Source organism: Paralichthys olivaceus, chromosome 11 (genome assembly GCF_024713975.1).
Source record: "Paralichthys olivaceus isolate ysfri-2021 chromosome 11, ASM2471397v2, whole genome shotgun sequence".
In the NCBI taxonomy this organism is placed as follows: Eukaryota; Metazoa; Chordata; class Actinopteri; order Pleuronectiformes; family Paralichthyidae; genus Paralichthys; species Paralichthys olivaceus.
Window position 1 is genome coordinate 7,641,297 of NC_091103.1, and position 16,754 is coordinate 7,658,050.

Here is a 16,754-nt window from a genome sequence, read left to right on the forward strand (position 1 = left end):
TCAGGGGTTTATAAGGTGTATGAGTCTGCCCTGACAGCAGCTTCTCTCACCTTTTACATGGTAACCAGCCCCTCCTGTTTATATTTCACAATATTAAGGCTGTAATTTGTAGGATGTCAAAAATTGTGTCAGTTGTAAAGAAAACTAGTGGTGAAATAGCTTCATTGATTCTTCTTGTCTGTTTATAAGTTAATTCCGGCTCCGTACATAAAGAAGTTGACATGTAGAAGTACCTGAAGGCACCATGTGTTAAATACGCAGCCTGTGAGCTATTTAGCCACTGACATTGTTGGAGCAATACTACTACTACTATTCCTGCTACAACTACTAATAATAATAATAAGTACAAGACACAATACAAATAATAATTGTTTTATTCCCCAAAGCAAGCGTTTGCAATTATCTCATGTGATCATGAGTTGACATTTCCTCCACTCGTGCTTTTTTCTTACACAAGGAGAACTTGAACATTTCCATCATGTCGCAATGCATCTTTACCCCAGTAAGCTCTGTGTTCAAACACAACACACACCAAACACTACTCCTTTCATTTTTCATGGTTTTTTGGGGGCATTAAATCAGGGGACTGAAGGGACATCATTAAAGCACAGGTCTTCATCACAATCAACCTTCTCCAGTGTCCAGTAACACGCTTTTTTACAATTTTCAACCAAGCAACGTAATTATTTGGATCAAATATGGACGTGTCATTACTGGTAGGGCCTGGGGCCTCTCAGCAGATCACTTGAGGTGAGATGGGTTGTTGAACGTGTCCCTGGCTCTCCGTACCTCCGTGGGCTCCCCATCAGGGCCTCCATGGGACTGGGAGGTCTGCGAATGTGGGCCCTTTCTGGAATACTTACTGAAGTGCTAGAGACAGCTGAGGCCGGGGAGGGATCCAGTTTTAAGACAGGTTTGGAGGGGAGTGGTACAAACGAGACGGCTACTGGAGAGACACAGGGCTTGGAGCTGCTGCTGCCACTGGGGGCAGAACATTCACCGCTACCTGAAGCCGACTCTTCCATTTTCGGTTCGGTGCTTTGCCCGCCTTCAGGACAGTCCTGTAATGACATCAACACCGTCACACATGAGAGAACCCGAGAATGAATTAAAACTTGTTATCGCACATAATCATTTTCACAGAATCTTTATCATGAAAAACTTACAGTCTTCTTCTTCTTCTTATCAGTTTCACTTCCTGATGAACCCGAACTCTGCACACAGTGAGCAGGTTATACATTTCACCTTCGCTGGGAATATGATTTTATTATCTGATGATATTCTTATTTGAGTAATTTACCTCTTTCTTCTTCTTTTTCTTGTCCTTCTTGTCCTTTTTGTTTTCCTTATCGCTGTCACTGGAACTATCAGATGAACTAGATGAACCGGAGCTGGAGTCCTGCTCAGATTTAAAGGATGTCAATCATCTTTTTTAAGGACAAAGTGCGCAAACACTTATCACATAGTAAATTACCTTCTTCTTGTCCTTCTTCTTTTTCTTCTTCTTGCCTTTTTTTTTCTTCTTTTTCTTCTTGTCATCATCACTGCTAGAAGAATCTGAGTCCTTGGATATAATAACTGTGTTACTGTATTGCCTATTTTCAGAAGAAATGCTTTTTTATACGCACAGGAAACAACATTTTGCGAATACTACACATGCACATTGTTTTACCCTTTTCTTGTCTTTCTTTTTCTTCTTCTTCTTCTTGTCCTTTTTCTTCTTCTTCTTTTTCTTCTTATCGTCATCGCTAGAGCAGTCAGACGAAGAAGAAGAATCCTAGAAAGAGAAGTAAAATCATTTTTTCTAAATAATGTTTAATTTGAACCATAGAATTACACAGTGAGGTGTTATCATATTATAACTATAATACTCGCATTGAACATGCTATGAGTCTATCTATCCATATATCTATTTATCTATCCATCCATCTCTCCATCCCTCCATCTCAAGGAGTTAATATCAATTGAAAATGATCACATTTCCTCAACTGAAAACCTGGGATTAAAAACAAAAGATGAGGTGTTCTCACCTTCTTTTTCTTCTTCTTGTCCTTCTTCTTCTTCTTATCTTTCTTTTTCTTCTTTTTCTAAAGTAAAACAAAAAGATGATGAATTGTGCAGCTGTGCCATCTCTTCACTGTGTGGAGTGTACTGTGTTGTAAATTGTGTGTCACCTCACCTTGTCATCATCACTATCAGAGAAAGAGGAGGATGAGGAGGAAGAGGAGCTTTCATCAGAAGAACTGGACTTCTACAAGTTTGTTCGTGGATAAATTTCAGTTACAGTAAGAGAACAGAGGTAAATGAACCACACATTACAAGTGATCCAATATGTTTACCTTCTTCTTCTTTTTCTTCTTCTTCTTGTCATCTTCACTGTCAGAGGAAGAGCACGAATCCTGAGAAACAAAAGCAACAATAATGTTTTAATACAAGGAAAATACAAAACAACCAACCAAAACCAGCACAAGTACGAAAACTGTAAAACACAAAATTATTAAAAACCTTATCCTTTTTCTTCTTCGTCTTCTTCTTCTTTTTTTTCTTCTTTTCATCATCGCTATCAGAGGAAGAGGAGGAGCTGGAATCCTGTAACACAAAAGCACTGAAAATGATTTATCATCAACAATACACACAATATATAAAAAGCATAAGGACACAACATTTAATGTACACAACTGTTGTGAAGACACAAACCTTATCCTTCTTCTTCTTTGGCTTCTTCTTCTTCTTTTTCTTCTTCTTCTTTTCATCTTCGCTATCAGAGGAAGAGGAGGAAGAGCTGGAATCCTGTAAATCGAAGTAGCAGGGATAATTTTATATCAAGATAATACACAACTGCATCAGCCTAGAAAAGGCTCAACAAATAAAATGAAAACACTGAAGTGTTGTGGAGTGACAAACCTTATCCTTCTTCTTCTTTGGCTGCTTCTTCTTCTTCTTTTTCTTCTTCTTTTTTTCATCTTCGCTATCAGAGGAAGAGGAGGAAGAGCTGGAATCCTGTTAATCGAAAGTAGCAGGGATAATTTTATATCAACATAATACACAACTGAATCAGCCTAGAAAAGGCACAACAAATAAAAGTAAATACACAAGTGTTGTGAAGAAACAAACCTTATCCTTCTTCTTTTTTGGCTTCTTCTTCTTCTTCTTCTTCTTCTTTTCATCTTCGCTATCAGAGGACGAAGAGGAAGAGCTGGAATCCTGTTAAATGAAAGCAACAAGAAGAATTTTATATCAATATAAAACACAACTGGATCAGCACAAAATAAGCACAACGACAAAAAAATGAAATAGAGATGTTGTGAAGACTGAAGACACAAACCTTATCCTTCTTCTTTTTTGTCTTCTTCTTCTTCTTCTTCTTCTTCTTCTTCTTCTTCTTCTTTTCATCCTCGCTATCAGACGAAGAGGAAGAGCTGGAATCCTGTAACACAAAATCATAGATAATCATTAAACATCATTACAATTCACAGCTGAAACCACACAGAGTACAACAAATGTAATACACGTGTCGTGACGAAACAAACCTTATCCTTCTTCTTCTTCACCTTCTTCTTTTTCTTCTTCTTTTTCTTCTTATCATCTTCACTGTCTGAAGAGGAGCTATCAGATGAAGAGGAGCTGGAGGAGTCCTGTGAATCATATTGAAACGACACATTCCCACTTCAAAATAGTTTTCCATTTGTGTCATGAGTCAAATAGTTTATATTATAATTTTAAAAGAAAGAAAAAGTCATAGTGTGATTTACATCCTTATGTATAGGAGACGATTTGGAGAAAAAAACACTATCAGTAGATATATTCAGAGCTTCCATGGCTCTCTATACCTTTTCCTTCTTCTTCTTCTTCTTTTTCTTCTTCTTATCTTTTTCATCATCGTCACTGTCCGAACATGAACCAGACTCCTGTACACACAAAAAATTATTATCTTTTTCATTTCATTTTTTATCATCACTGTAGATTCTGATCTTGATTATACTCTATCATAACAGCGTTATGTTGTAAATATTGCATTAGTACGCACTGGTGAAAACATACTATAGCAATTGCCAAGCCCATTAAAGGGCATTAAAGGAAGACTGATGCATTCTCTTTATTGCAGCATGCACATAGCACGATTACCTTCTCCTTCTTCTTCTTCAGCTTCTTCTTCTTCTTCTTCTCCTTCTCCTTGCCTCCCTCTCCCTCATCATCACTCAGGTTGCCTTGCTCATCTTGGAATGCCTCTATTCCTCCTGCTGGACAGGGAACATCATTACAACCCAAACAAAATCACATTCACTGATCCTGACTTTGTGTTTGATTTGTGTTTAATTTGTGTAGAAGCACACGTACCAGCCGATGCAGAGGACAGCTTGTCTTTGTCTGCTGCTTTAAGCTCTTTGGCTTTGGCCTGTCACGACAAAAGAGGACAATAACTTCTTATGTGTTCGTGCACAGGAGTATGTGCAGCATGCAAACAGTTCGTATGAGTATTTCACCTTCTCAGCATCTCCATCAGTATTTGGTCCTGCAGTCTCATTTTCTGCAGAAAAGGGCAAAACAACACTGATGCATCAACACAACAAACAGTGACGATTGTTGCTGTGATTTCCAAGGATTGGAAATAAAGTAAACACTCACCAGCTGCTGAAAGAGCGACAACACTGCTGAGCTCATTCTGCTCTTCATCCTGTGAATCCACACAGATACAATCAAGCTTAAGCTGATGATATATACTGTAACTTGTTTCTCCCTACACGTCTACACACACACACGTGCATATACGAGTCATACAAACACATCAACACCTTTGTTGACAAATAATGACAAATCAGTGTTCAGACCGACTTGTGTCTGCAGTAGTGAAGAATTTGAATAAATATGAGGCGAGGTGTCAAGACAGTGTGGAAGAAATATGTAAAATAACATGCCGTTCTCCTGCAGGCCCTGACAAGCACACAAGCTTTTTTTCTCAGGAGGTGTGTGCAGAGTTGAGGAGTCAGAGTTGCTCGCTGCTACAAAGTGAAGACTTCAAAGTCAACACGTCATGCTCGCAGGAATGAAGAGTTTAACCCGGATCCTGCATAATAAAACCTGAGCGAATGAAAACCTGCTACGTTTAAAGGCTTTAGTCTTTTTTAAATACAAGTTTTTTAAACCTTTTTCTTATCCGTCTTCTTCTTCTTCTTTTTCTTATCTCCATCACTGTCAGATGAAGAGGATGAGGAAGAACATGAGGAGCTGGAGCCCTGTGTAAATAAATCAAGTATAAACTATATGTGACTTACAGTGTAATGATGAACATGATGCCGAAATGACAAATCAGACATGTTCATTTACCTTTTTCTTATCTTTCTTCTTCTTCTTCTTCTTGTCCTTCTTTTTCTTCTTGTCGTCTTCGCTGTCAGAAGATGATGATGAAGAGGAGGAGCTATCTGAGGAAGAGGAGCTAGAGTCCTGTAAAACGAAGGAGAAGAAATGAAACAATGAATTTATTATTATTAATATGATTCGTTTTTATTCAGCCACAGGAACAGAAAATTGATATATTGGTTTAGTCATGTTTATATTTACCCTCTTCTTTTTCTTTTTCTTCTTCTTCTTTTCGTCCTCACTGTCAGATGATGAACTGTCAGATGAAGAGGAGGATGATGATTCCTAGGACGGAGGAAGCACAGCAGAGACATGAAGTAATATAAAGGTTAAGTGTCAAGTAAAATGATTCATTATTGTTGTATAATCTGTTGGACATGAGACAAATTTAGTATACCTTCTTTTTCTTCTTCTTCTTCTTCTTCTTGTCCTTCTTCTTCTTGTCTTTCTTTTTCTTGTCCTTCTTCTTCTTCTTCTTTTTGTCTTTCTTGTCGTCCTGGTCATCTGATGAGTCCAAATCCTTAAGAAACAAACAAATAAAACCGTTAATAACAAGTGTAACATCATCAGCATGCTCAAAATGGAGAATGGCTTGTTTTCTCTCTCACCATGATCTTCTTCAGACCGTCTCCAGACACCTGCTCCATCTGGTCATCAGGACCTGAAAATATTTAAATGGTTAAAATGAAAAGCTTTTCTTTAATAAATGAAAAGCATGTCTTCATACATTGTTAGTTGAGTTAAAGTGACTGAAAGAAAATCTGAATGTGTAAGTTTGAATAAGTTCATGAGCTGCTGTGAACACAGAACTTGAAAGACGTCTATGAACCGTACAGGAGATAATGTCACCACATACTTGCACTAGTTAATAAGACAATTCAATTACTGGAGCATCTGGACTAACTGGAAGTATCAGAAGCCCCTTAGAAAAAAATACAACCTATATGCTCAAGCTGCTCCGCAAGCTTACCTCCACTGTAAGAAGAAAGTGTACATGCAGTATATAACCTTTGCATCGCTCTGACTCCACTTTAACAGGCTTTATTTAGTAATGTTTGCATGTTTATGAGCCTAATGAGAAAAAATATTAAGTTAAAAAACAGCAGACGAGATAAAAAAAAAAATTATCCACTTGTTATTTATAAATAACCTTAGAAAGGATTTTATGTTGTAACACAGGAATACTTGCAAGTGGTATTTCTTTGGGCGGGACGACTATATGTATTACATACTTTTGAAATTGCAGTTTTAAACTGTGTACACTGATTACACAGCAGTATTATGTATCCAATATGCATAAAACATTCCATCACTCAGATTGTTGTGAGTTAGCCTCTGTTTGTGAGATTTGTTTAAAGCTATAGTGTAACATGCAGTCTTATTTTTATTGTTTAATTTGTGTAGGGACCCCACATATGTTCAGCTACATGGAATTTGTTTTTTGGCTCGTTTAGTCCGAATAAACAGAGATTGCCTTCGAACACATTCATGGTCCGGCCTTTTCATTAAATGAATCACAGCACAAACATTACTTGACACCATCGGTTACAACCGCAAATAAGAAAATTCTCTTACCACACTGAGATATGACAACATTGTCCCAGATATACTCATCCTTCTTCTTCTTCTTGTCCTTTTTCTTCTTCTTCTTCTTGTCATCCTGTAAGGGAAAGTCAGTCTATTAATGTTATTCATATTCATTTTGTTTTGTCTTTTGTAAATATATTCATGTGCATAAAAATCATTTTCAAAATGAGTGTTATATTTATTTTATACAGTGTAAATAAAGAAAAGGGACCGGATCAGGGTTGGGTGTTTCCTACTAGATATAGATAAGGAGTTTTTTTCACTATGGTCAGATAACAAACACACACACACCTGCTATGATGGTGCAGCCAAAACCAACACATGAGACATGATATCTGCTGACTTTACATATGACACATACAATATTACAAACTAGATACACGATAATACAGCACATTTACTGTGTACTTATACTTTCAACATGCACTCACACCCACATGGTTAGGATTTCTAGGGTGTTCCCAATCAAAATAACTCTGCACAGGTCACACATGGGTTCGTCATTGCTGTGACATTCTTTGGTTGATACAGAGGGTGTTTCTAACTTCATCTCTGGGTGTGTCGCTCTCCTTTCAGATACTGCCTGCTATCAGATCCAGGGCATTTGAGCGTACACCTCAAGTGCCTAGAGTGAAATTCATTCTAGTGAGTACTGTTCAGCCCTAAGCGAACAAATGGGGTGGTAACTAAGTTTTTAGAATAATTTCATCTTAAAGTTTATCTTAACCTTTGCTTCTCTCTTTTGTGTTGAAAACTTGTCGCCCGCTTTTCTTGACTCTCCTGATTTTCCACCCACACCCTCAGAAAACACTCCACACATCATGCCATCGTGTGACTCCAGTCACATGAAGCAGAAATGTTACGAAACCACGTGAAAAAAAAGGTGAAATACTTTTTTTCCTTGCGACATATTTCCTTGCGGATGATTCATGCTCTTATCACATCTTTCAGAACAACACATCTTTTTTATTTATTTATACATACAGTCAGATTTAAAACCATTCTGTCCTAAATATTCTCATATTGTCAACTCTGAAAAACTCCAAATATCCTCACCTAAGGCGGTGACATAGTTAGATTGACAATCAGTCTCCTGTAAGCTGATGTGAAAGTGTTTATGCTTGTGGCACATGACTTAATTTAGCTGTGCTGCAGGAAAGAAAGAGCTCTAAATCTCAGGGATTAACAAAAACAACAAACCGCACTGTGGAACCATCAGATCTGAAAGACTGAAACTGAAAGACTCCCAAGAGCGGAGCGTGGAGCGACAACACCTCTCAAAATGATGGACGTAAACAGCAAGTCTCAGGCAATTGAAAGAATTGTGATGACTGCAACTACTGTGTGACATGTTGTTGCAAGACAGGAGCTGTGAGGAGGCAAGATTCCTCTGCAGCACACAGCCGTGGGATTCCTTGATCAGCATCTATGTCATAAGCACAACTTACCTCACTGTCACTTTCTGAGGAGCTGCTGGAAGAAGAGGAAGAGGAGGAAGATGAGGAGGAGGAGGAGGACGATGAAGAAGATGAGGAGGAGCTGGAACCCTGTGCAGAAAGAAAGAAAGAAAGAGAAACTATTGCTCAACCTGCTGTACATAGGTTTAATACACACCTTAGTTGGTGAAAGTGCTAAATGAGAATCTAAATGAATGAGTCACTAGAGAAACACACACTAGAGTGAGGCTTTGTCAGTGACACTTAGGGAGGGGCTCTTCAAACACTTAGCAACACACAAAGGAAACTACACAAGCAGCCATTTTACAAAAAACACACACATTCCCACTTTGCTGTAAACCAAAATAATGCTGCAAAAGTGACGGTTGACATGAACTATTAACCAATTCGTTCCTTTTGTTATTCTCTGCTGTTCGACCGGCTGTTGCTAGGCACCGCCCACATTGCACTTCCTCCTCTGTCAGATGTCAGGATTATGCAAACTCCTGATTTCTGCAGCCTCACCTGAGCAGATTCCACTCTCCCTCCAGCAGCCACAAGATCTCCTGACTGTTGTCAAGTGACGGGATTTCCTCTCATCACTTGACACTTGTCAAGAACTGACTTGGTGATAGAACATTTCATTGTGAATATTACTTGGTTAGCGGTGAAGATAAGTTTCTTGAGACACATACTTTCTTCTTCTTCTTCTTTAGCTTCTTCTTCTTCGTTGGTTTCTTGCCAAGACCCTCGTCCTCGCTGTCAGAGGACAGTGAGCTGTCAAATGAGTACAGATCCTGGGTCGAACAAAAAGAGAGGGAGCAGACGTTATTTCATGCGACCTAGACGTGATGCACATAATTATATTTGTAGCAGCCTCTGCATTGCTACACCGGTTAAAGCATGAAGACGTTTTACAGTTTATTGTGGTTGGTTTTTTTAAAGAGGTTTTTCCAGGGGATTTCCACTGACTGGTAAAGTGGACTAACCAACACATCTGATGCACATTAAAATTCAAGGTGTATAACTTCATGCAATATCATGCAGCTGCAGCAAAGGAAGGGAAAGATTGAGCAAGGCCTAAACTAAGATTCTTAACAGCATAGGTGTGGCCCTTCCTGAAATGAGGGGGGGAGGAGGATTGGTATCATGAAGTTATAACTAACGGATCCCAGAATATTTGACAGTAGAATACAATGGATCGCTGCAGTTTAATGATTGCTCCTGCTCACCTGTCCATCTCTAGCTCCTGACAGGTGTCCGGGCTGAATGTTCTCTTCCAGACTTGCAGGCTCTGCCTCCTCAGTGAGCGGTGGCAAACCACTGGGCAGGGGGACAGCTGCCGGGTGCTCGACACCTGCAGCGCCTGCTCCACCTGGAGCTGCACAGCACAGCAGGGTGACAGGAACAGACACCAGTTACTCAGAGTCACAATAATGAGCTGCCAGTGTCTACAAACTGCATCAGCTGTTGTAGCAACCAAGGTTTCTATGCTGGTTGTGTGAAAACAACTAAAGGATTATTATGTGACTGCACTTCCCTGTTGCTTCACTTCCTTAAACAGACAAGTTCAATCATATCAAATATAAAACAAGTATAAGCTGCCAAATCGTTGAAGTGATTTCTGCAGATTAATGACTTTCTGCTGACCTTTGCCATAAACCACACAAACTATTACAACAATTGAGAAGTGCCACACCCCTTAACACTACAGGGAATGGAGACAGTGTCTTTGCTATTTGCTATGTTATGTGTGGGACTACATCAAGTTTAAAACGGTATTGACAGCACTTTCAGTAGTGATTGTCATGTGCTGATTAAAGATAAACAATGTAATGGAACACACAGTGATCCAGCTCAAACTAAGTCAACTTCAAAACAGAACAACTTTAAGAGAACACACCTTTGTGGAGAGTGGACTCCATCCAGGTCCGGGTCTTTCTGTCCAGGGGCCCAGGTCTCCTCTGACAGACCCACCTGAGCAACTCTGAGACAAGGTGTTGAGCTGGACTTTTTTATGGGTGGGGACAACGGGAAAGTGTCAAGGAGGCCAAAATCAGACACTTCCCTTCACACATTTCAAAATAAATTCCATTTTGAAAGACAATACCTAACATTACAACAATTGCACCTGCTATAAACTCACTGTGCCTGATCTAGCTGTGAATGAGGAATGGTTTTTTTGTAATGTGAGAGGCAGCAGCTGACACAGTGTTTGTTTTTCTTTCAGACTGGGCCATACAGTGTTTTATTTTGAAAGCAGTAGTGTCTCATTACTGTGACTGTTTCTGACTGGTGGAGCCTCTGCAGCCAGAATGGCTGGTTTACCTGTGTCAACAGGTACTGCCAGTTTCACTGGGTGGGAGCTACAGTGTCTGCAGGAGTGGAAGGTAACGTTGTAAAGTTGTGTCATGTTCAAACACTGACTCAATGCAGAAATGGGTTAAACAGTTTCATACCAGGATCAAATTATGATCCATGATACACAACAATAAACACATAATGAACGTGTGTCCTGCCAGCTCAGGAGCAAAACCGAGGAGTGTTTCTTCTTTGGGTCTCTAGTTAAAATGAGTGCAGTTTATATACTGACATAGAATATAGTCAATACAACACCATCCAACATTTAAATAAAGTGCGCTGTTATTGCATATCACAACTACTTACCACTACTTCCTCTGCACATTATTGTATAACACACACACACACACACATCTTTCTATAGTTGCACTACATAAAATATACTGCCACTTGCTATTTAGTATACTATGATGAACTTATATTGTTTTTGTATACCACACCTGCATATATACTTATCTCCTTGTACTAATGCACAAAAACTGTTTATCCTGTACCACCGTGCTTTACTGAAGTACATTTCTATGCAAACAATATGTCCAGAGTGAAAAGGTGTATATTATGTACAGGACTTTTATTGAATTGTCTTTATTCTACTGCCTTTTCCTTCTCTTGTCTACCTCACGGTGTAGGATCAATACACTTTAATCTTATTTTATTTTATTTAATCTCATGAACCCTGATTTAAATCATGCAATGCTGCTGTGTCGCCCCCCAGAGGACGTACAGAGGATTGACCACAGGGTCACGTCTCACTTGTCAAACGGGTTATTCAGGTTCCCTTCCAGCTTCCGTAGTTCCATAGTTCCATAAAGATAACAATGTTAAGATCGGTCAACTCCGGAAATGGTCATTTAATTCAAAAATAAAAGTAAGTATATACTACTATTAAAGTGAAAAAACAACTAATAACGAAGGCTATATTGCAAATTTCAACAAAAAAACAGAAACATAAAATGAAAAATACAATATATTTATAATGAAGTTGATATAAAAGTCATATTATAAAACCTCCACGGAAAAGGAAATGCTTGTTCAACAATGTAGTGGGTTGACATGTTGTGATGTAGTTATGGCTGAACACAACTTTCTCACCTTCATCTACGTGAGTCTTCGTCACCAGCTCTGATCCCTGTGCGATGTAGCCTGACCAGCTAACGTTAGCTTAGCTTAAAGAGGACCGCTCGTGTGTTGGCTTCATCTTTTATTTTGTTTTTAACCTTTTTTCACCGCGGCTCGCTGCTGCTGCGTTCACGGGACTTTACCAAACTAATGTCCGCAGCCCTGCAGCTGGAGGACCAGAGGACCAGAGCCATGACTAATGTTGTGGGTCCGTTCACACTCGAATGACCGACTGGTCGTGTCGCCATGCGGGGCCGAGCGACGTCCCCGCCGCTGACAGTGACGGTCCTGGCCGCGCTGTGGGTCAGTGTGGGTCGGTGCGATGCCTCCGGGTCCCCGGGGCCAGGGTGCGACAATGGAAAGGTGCGTGTGCGCGTGCGTGTCTTAAGGATTCAAGTTAAGGTGTTCCCTTGCTGCAGACATCAACATGCAGTGTGTGTGTGTGTGTGTGTGTGTGTGTGTGTGTGTGTGTGTGTGTGTGTGTTAGCTCTCATTGGACAGGGACATGCCTGCAGCCTCTCTCCATTGGGACTGTCCAGTGTCCACCTGGACGAAGTCTATTCAGGTAACCATGGACACAATACACTTCATCTTCTGCATGTTCCACACAGATGGAGGGGGGGGGGGGGGGTGCTGTAACAGGCTGGGTGGCAGGAAGTTAAAACAATAAGGGAAACGTGGCCCTGCCAGGAGCATGAGTACTGTTCTCTGATCAGCTCACAGACAGACAGGGGGATACAGGTTGTCCATGTTGCTCTGTCAGTGGTTGACCCTGCGTTCTCTCTCTCTGCCTTATCTACAGAGACGTCCCAGTATTGACACAGTGTATGATCCTGAGGTGAGCAAACACTTTACAGAGCATCGTGTATCTTTATTGAGTTTTCCCTCAACCTTTGACAGTCCACACTCCCAGGGCTGTTTCCTAAAATCTGGGTTACAGTCAGTCACTCACCCAAACTAGGAGAGCACTCAGTCGGGGGACACAACAGTCCCCTTCTAAACCAAATTTAAGATCACTATATCCAGATGTTTTATTTGTATCGGCACCAAATTGCGCACACTCACATATCTGAAAACACATTCGATTTTTTTCCAGCCCTGACCCAAACCACGTCCTTCCACCAAGTTTCTTGGTAACCTGTCCAGTAAATCTTTAACTAACAAATGCAGATGAAATTAAAGTTTACAATTTTGATGCAAATGCATGACATGAACAGAAGAATCACCCTGTGGAGGCTGTTTGACGAGTGGTGAGTAGAGTTGATAAAGTCTAACTGGACCTCATGTCTCTTCCCTGCAGCCAGCCAGGCTGATGTGTATGAACAAGCCCATCTCCTACACTCACACCATTCCAAACAGGTGAGCAGATGTTTTGTCTAATGGCTTCAACTGAGGTGGAAAGTCTTTCAGTGGATTGCCACATCCAAGTGTAAGATCTCCAGTCCTGTACACACAGCTGACCACATTTATAAATACACTTATTGTTGTTGTCCTTATATGGTGCTTTGCAATTCCACAAGTTAGCAGCAGATGTAACTTTGTCACATATAAAAGTTTCATGGAATCTAAGTTGTGTCTATTGTGTGTCTTTGTGCTTGTGTGCAGTGGAGCGTACAGACCAGTCAGGGCAGAGAGTGGAGAGTACCTGTACTGTCCTCCTCACAGGTGGCTCAACAACTTGCATGTAAGTTTAAACATCAAACATCTTTTGGATCTGTATCTGTCTCCACTCTCATTGAAATTAAAACCCTCCATTTATTTTGAACCTTTTGTTGAGATGACGTCATCATGGATCATCCCAGTTTAAACTTGATAAGAACCTTTTATAAAAGGCACAATAAATAGTTTCTAGTCCTACAAACAAATCCAGAGGTCTCATGCTGTGCGCTTGTGTTTCTGTTGTGTATTTTCCAGCATGGAGCTGCTGTTCTGCTCTACCACCCCTGTGCTCCCCTCCACGTGCGTCACTTTCTTTCCGTCCTGGCCAGCTCTTGTTTGTCAGAATACATCATTACACCACATCCACGCCTCAATCAACACATGGTAAGAAACACTTAAGCTGCTTTCCGACATGCTCTGAACTCAGGGGATCCTCCAGACCTTCTTCAGAGGGGCTGTGTTTGTGACCACTAATCTGACCCCCCCTAGTATAGACTCCCACAGCAGGAGATTCAGATACAGAAACCTTGTTTTTTAGATTATTTGTCCACCGTGACTAAATCCAGGGGATGAGTTTTCACTGCTGCCTCTGTGTTCAGCCGATAGCTTTGGTGTCCTGGGGTCGCACTTTGGAGCTGGCTGCTGTGACCTCTTCAGACGTCTGCGATTGGCTGGAGACCCTGACAACCACAAGAAATGACTTGAGCAGTGTGACCCACATCAGAAAATATGACCTGCTGCTAGCCTGGCCGGCAAAGCTGCAGCAGCTGCATTATACACATCCAGAGGAACGTTCAACAAAAATGAAGGTTTGTAGTCTTTACTAATGATTGTGAGGATTTTTATTCACACGTTGTCAACTATAAGTCATTTTACATGCACTACAATAAAAGAAGCGTTAAAGAGTCATTCAGCAGTCTGTGAACTGTCTCTAAGTAGCTCTTATTTTAAATCCCCAGGACTCTGTGAGACAGTGCTGTGAGAAGACCATCTCTTCTCTGCTAAATGAAGCAGTGGAGGCAGAGCTGGAATCCAGCAGGAGGAACGAAAGCTTGACAAAAATGGAAAAGGAAGGGAAAGGCAGAAAAATAAGAGCTGCCATCAGAGAAACACAGCCGGCCAGTGAGACGGGAGACGTCCAGAACAACAACACCACACTAGTAGCATCTGAGGATTCTCCTCCAGGGAACAGAACTGTCTCAGATCCTCCTGGTCCAAGTGAAGCTCTTCCTCAATCTAACATCCAAAATCTGAATCAGAGCCTTACAGCCGGGCAGATGACTCCTTCGGGGTCAAATATGTCTGAGGTTACAAGTGATTCTTTAGAATTAAAGACTTCTGATTCTCAGAAAACGATACAGACAGAAACACTGCAGCTCACATCTAAACACACTGAAGCCACAAACACAAAACCCTCTCAAACAGAGATTCTTTCAGATGTTGTGAATAGTGAAGACAAGCTCACTGCGAGGCCTGAGGCACTGGACCTCAGTCCCAGAGATGAAGGTGAAGACTCTGCTGAACACAGCGGGAAAGAGAATGACTCTAAAGAGAAAAATTATATCGCAGCAGACGGGAAGTTGAGGGACAATGAAGTAGTGGAAGTAAAAGAAAGGGAACTGGAGCATAAGCAAACACACAACACTCCACACTCTCACCACAAAAGTGAAAACAACGGCTTAGATTCTGTTTCCAAATCCGATCCACCCCAATCCAAGCAGGCAGCCGTTAACCTGCCGAACAGCCACGACTGTGACAGCTGCAAGGCGGGCGAACACTGCGACTGCACTAAGGCCTCGGCAGCTGACTTCCAAGCCACCATCATGAGCAAGGGGTTGCCGAGGACCCCTAGGACGGACGAGGCCGTGTGGGCCGCAGCAGCACTGGGCTTCCTGTTGGTTCTCCTGACGCTGTCCGTGCTTCACAGTCGCCTGTACCGCCACTGGAGGACCACGCCTAGTCTGTACTGGCATGATCCCCGGCAGGACTATGACAGCGTGGCGGGTGAGTGGACCACACGGGAGTCAAACACAAGAGAACTGATCTTCCTGTGAACAGGTTAATCAGTTTCTCCTCAGCCTTTACACTAAATATGTCTGAATTCATCAAGATTCACACATTTCCCCTGTTCAGCAAAGTGATAAAACATTCCTGGATCTGCACCAAAAATTCTTCCTTGGCCCATGTCCATTAAGTTTTGTGTTCTGCTGTTTGTGTTTTTTGTGTTATCTTGCTTACAAATGAACAACAAACACACAAACAAAGAAATGAGGTGAAAACATAACCTCCCTGCCTGAGGTCAGAATGTACCTACATGTATATTTCTTAACACTGTAATCTCTGTGTGTCTTCTAGACGTGATCCAAAGGAGGTTGAGGATTGCTAAGAGGAGGCGGAAAAGGGGCAGAAGAAAGGAGTGCGTTCTCCTGCCGAGCTCCTCCAGCTCAGATGAACTTGCGTAGAAAAATGAAGGAAACGTCATCAAGAGCTCCAAGAACCCAAGTCTCATGGAATGTAAAAAAGGACAGAAGAGGGAGGTGTTGAATTATCAGAACTCTCTTGTGTCTGTGGAGCTGTCTTCTTTCCACAGGGCTGGGCCGCACGTTATGCTGGTTAACGTGAGAGGACTCATTTAATTTGTTGCATTTTGAAGCATTAAGATCGGTACTGTAATTATTTTTATTTCTCCTTGTAAATGGATCCATGAGACGGAGAAATAAAATCAGAATTTGACTTTTTAAAAAGGAGCCAGACCACTGAGACACATGGGCTCTGCACAAGACTCAGATTTAACTCAGACTTGATGAAGTATATTTAAGAAAGATTGAAGCCATAAAAACATCAGATCAGAGACTCCAAGACAAGCCCTCAGGTTTCACTCAGATCACATTTTAGAGAATACTTACAGTACATTTGTCTGATCACATCCTCCCAGACAGTGCTCAGTGTATAGGGACTCATTTTTCACACTCCATTTTCATCACTAACTAGTCTCCAGATCTATTTTTCTACCCAATGAAGGTTTTTTTAATGAGTCACATTGTCTTTGTTGTGAGTAGTATTGTAATACATTGTTTTTACCTGTTCAGGTCTAGTTTGTGGTAAGTTGCTGTTCTAAGCAACGTTGTGTGCAGCAGGTGTTACTGAATGGTACGAACGTGAATCAATGTATATGAAAGATGTTTTAAGAACGATTAACACAGACAATAAATCATTGACACAAGAACTGAGTGT

At 41.0% G+C, this 16,754-nt stretch overlaps 2 protein-coding genes across 17 annotated transcripts; one reads left to right on the forward strand and one right to left on the reverse strand.

The window, feature by feature from the left end:
* Positions 1-358: 358 nt before the first annotated feature.
* Positions 359-10,391, reverse strand: LOC109634563 (cylicin-2-like). 16 transcript variants are annotated; one of them, XM_069534159.1, is made up of 29 exons: positions 10,285-10,391; positions 9,614-9,762; positions 9,077-9,178; positions 8,394-8,492; positions 6,934-7,018; positions 5,967-6,019; positions 5,756-5,878; positions 5,560-5,643; positions 5,326-5,442; positions 5,145-5,234; positions 4,627-4,675; positions 4,485-4,528; positions 4,339-4,396; positions 4,126-4,238; positions 3,831-3,908; positions 3,531-3,635; positions 3,326-3,427; positions 3,115-3,204; positions 2,905-3,000; positions 2,698-2,790; positions 2,506-2,589; positions 2,340-2,399; positions 2,180-2,248; positions 2,031-2,087; positions 1,673-1,777; positions 1,475-1,564; positions 1,301-1,399; positions 1,167-1,214; positions 359-1,061 (listed from the first exon to the last, which is right to left on the reverse strand). In XM_069534159.1, the coding sequence occupies exons 1-29, from the start codon at positions 10,304-10,306 to the stop codon at positions 711-713; spliced, it is 2,715 nt and encodes a 904-aa protein (XP_069390260.1). In that variant the 5' UTR covers positions 10,307-10,391; the 3' UTR covers positions 359-710. The 16 variants fall into 16 exon arrangements, with proteins under 16 accessions (XP_069390260.1, XP_069390258.1, XP_069390259.1 ...); XM_069534157.1 differs by having other exon boundaries at positions 2,180-2,251; XM_069534158.1 differs by having other exon boundaries at positions 4,126-4,241.
* Positions 10,392-11,768: 1,377 nt separating this feature from the next.
* Positions 11,769-16,746, forward strand: tp53i13 (tumor protein p53 inducible protein 13). The gene is made up of 9 exons (XM_020095147.2): positions 11,769-12,224; positions 12,349-12,426; positions 12,664-12,699; positions 13,162-13,220; positions 13,467-13,545; positions 13,776-13,904; positions 14,120-14,329; positions 14,480-15,524; positions 15,876-16,746. The coding sequence occupies exons 1-9, from the start codon at positions 12,108-12,110 to the stop codon at positions 15,980-15,982; spliced, it is 1,860 nt and encodes a 619-aa protein (XP_019950706.2). The 5' UTR covers positions 11,769-12,107; the 3' UTR covers positions 15,983-16,746.
* The last annotated feature ends 8 nt before the right edge of the window (positions 16,747-16,754 follow it).

Coding starts and splice junctions, on each gene's coding strand:
- LOC109634563 (XM_069534156.1), bottom strand. CDS start 10,306: ATGGAGTCCACTCTCCACAAAG. Junction 3,001..3,114: donor CAAAAAAGAAGAAGGATAAG/GTTTGTTTCTTC, acceptor TTCGATTAACAG/GATTCCAGCTCTTCCTCCTC. Junction 2,791..2,904: donor CAAAGAAGAAGAAGGATAAG/GTTTGTCACTCC, acceptor TTCGATTTACAG/GATTCCAGCTCTTCCTCCTC.
- tp53i13 (XM_020095147.2), top strand. CDS start 12,108: ATGCGGGGCCGAGCGACGTCCCCGCCGCTGACAGTGACGGTCCTGGCC. Junction 13,221..13,466: donor ACTCACACCATTCCAAACAG/GTGAGCAGATGT, acceptor GCTTGTGTGCAG/TGGAGCGTACAGACCAGTCA. Junction 13,905..14,119: donor CACGCCTCAATCAACACATG/GTAAGAAACACT, acceptor CTCTGTGTTCAG/CCGATAGCTTTGGTGTCCTG.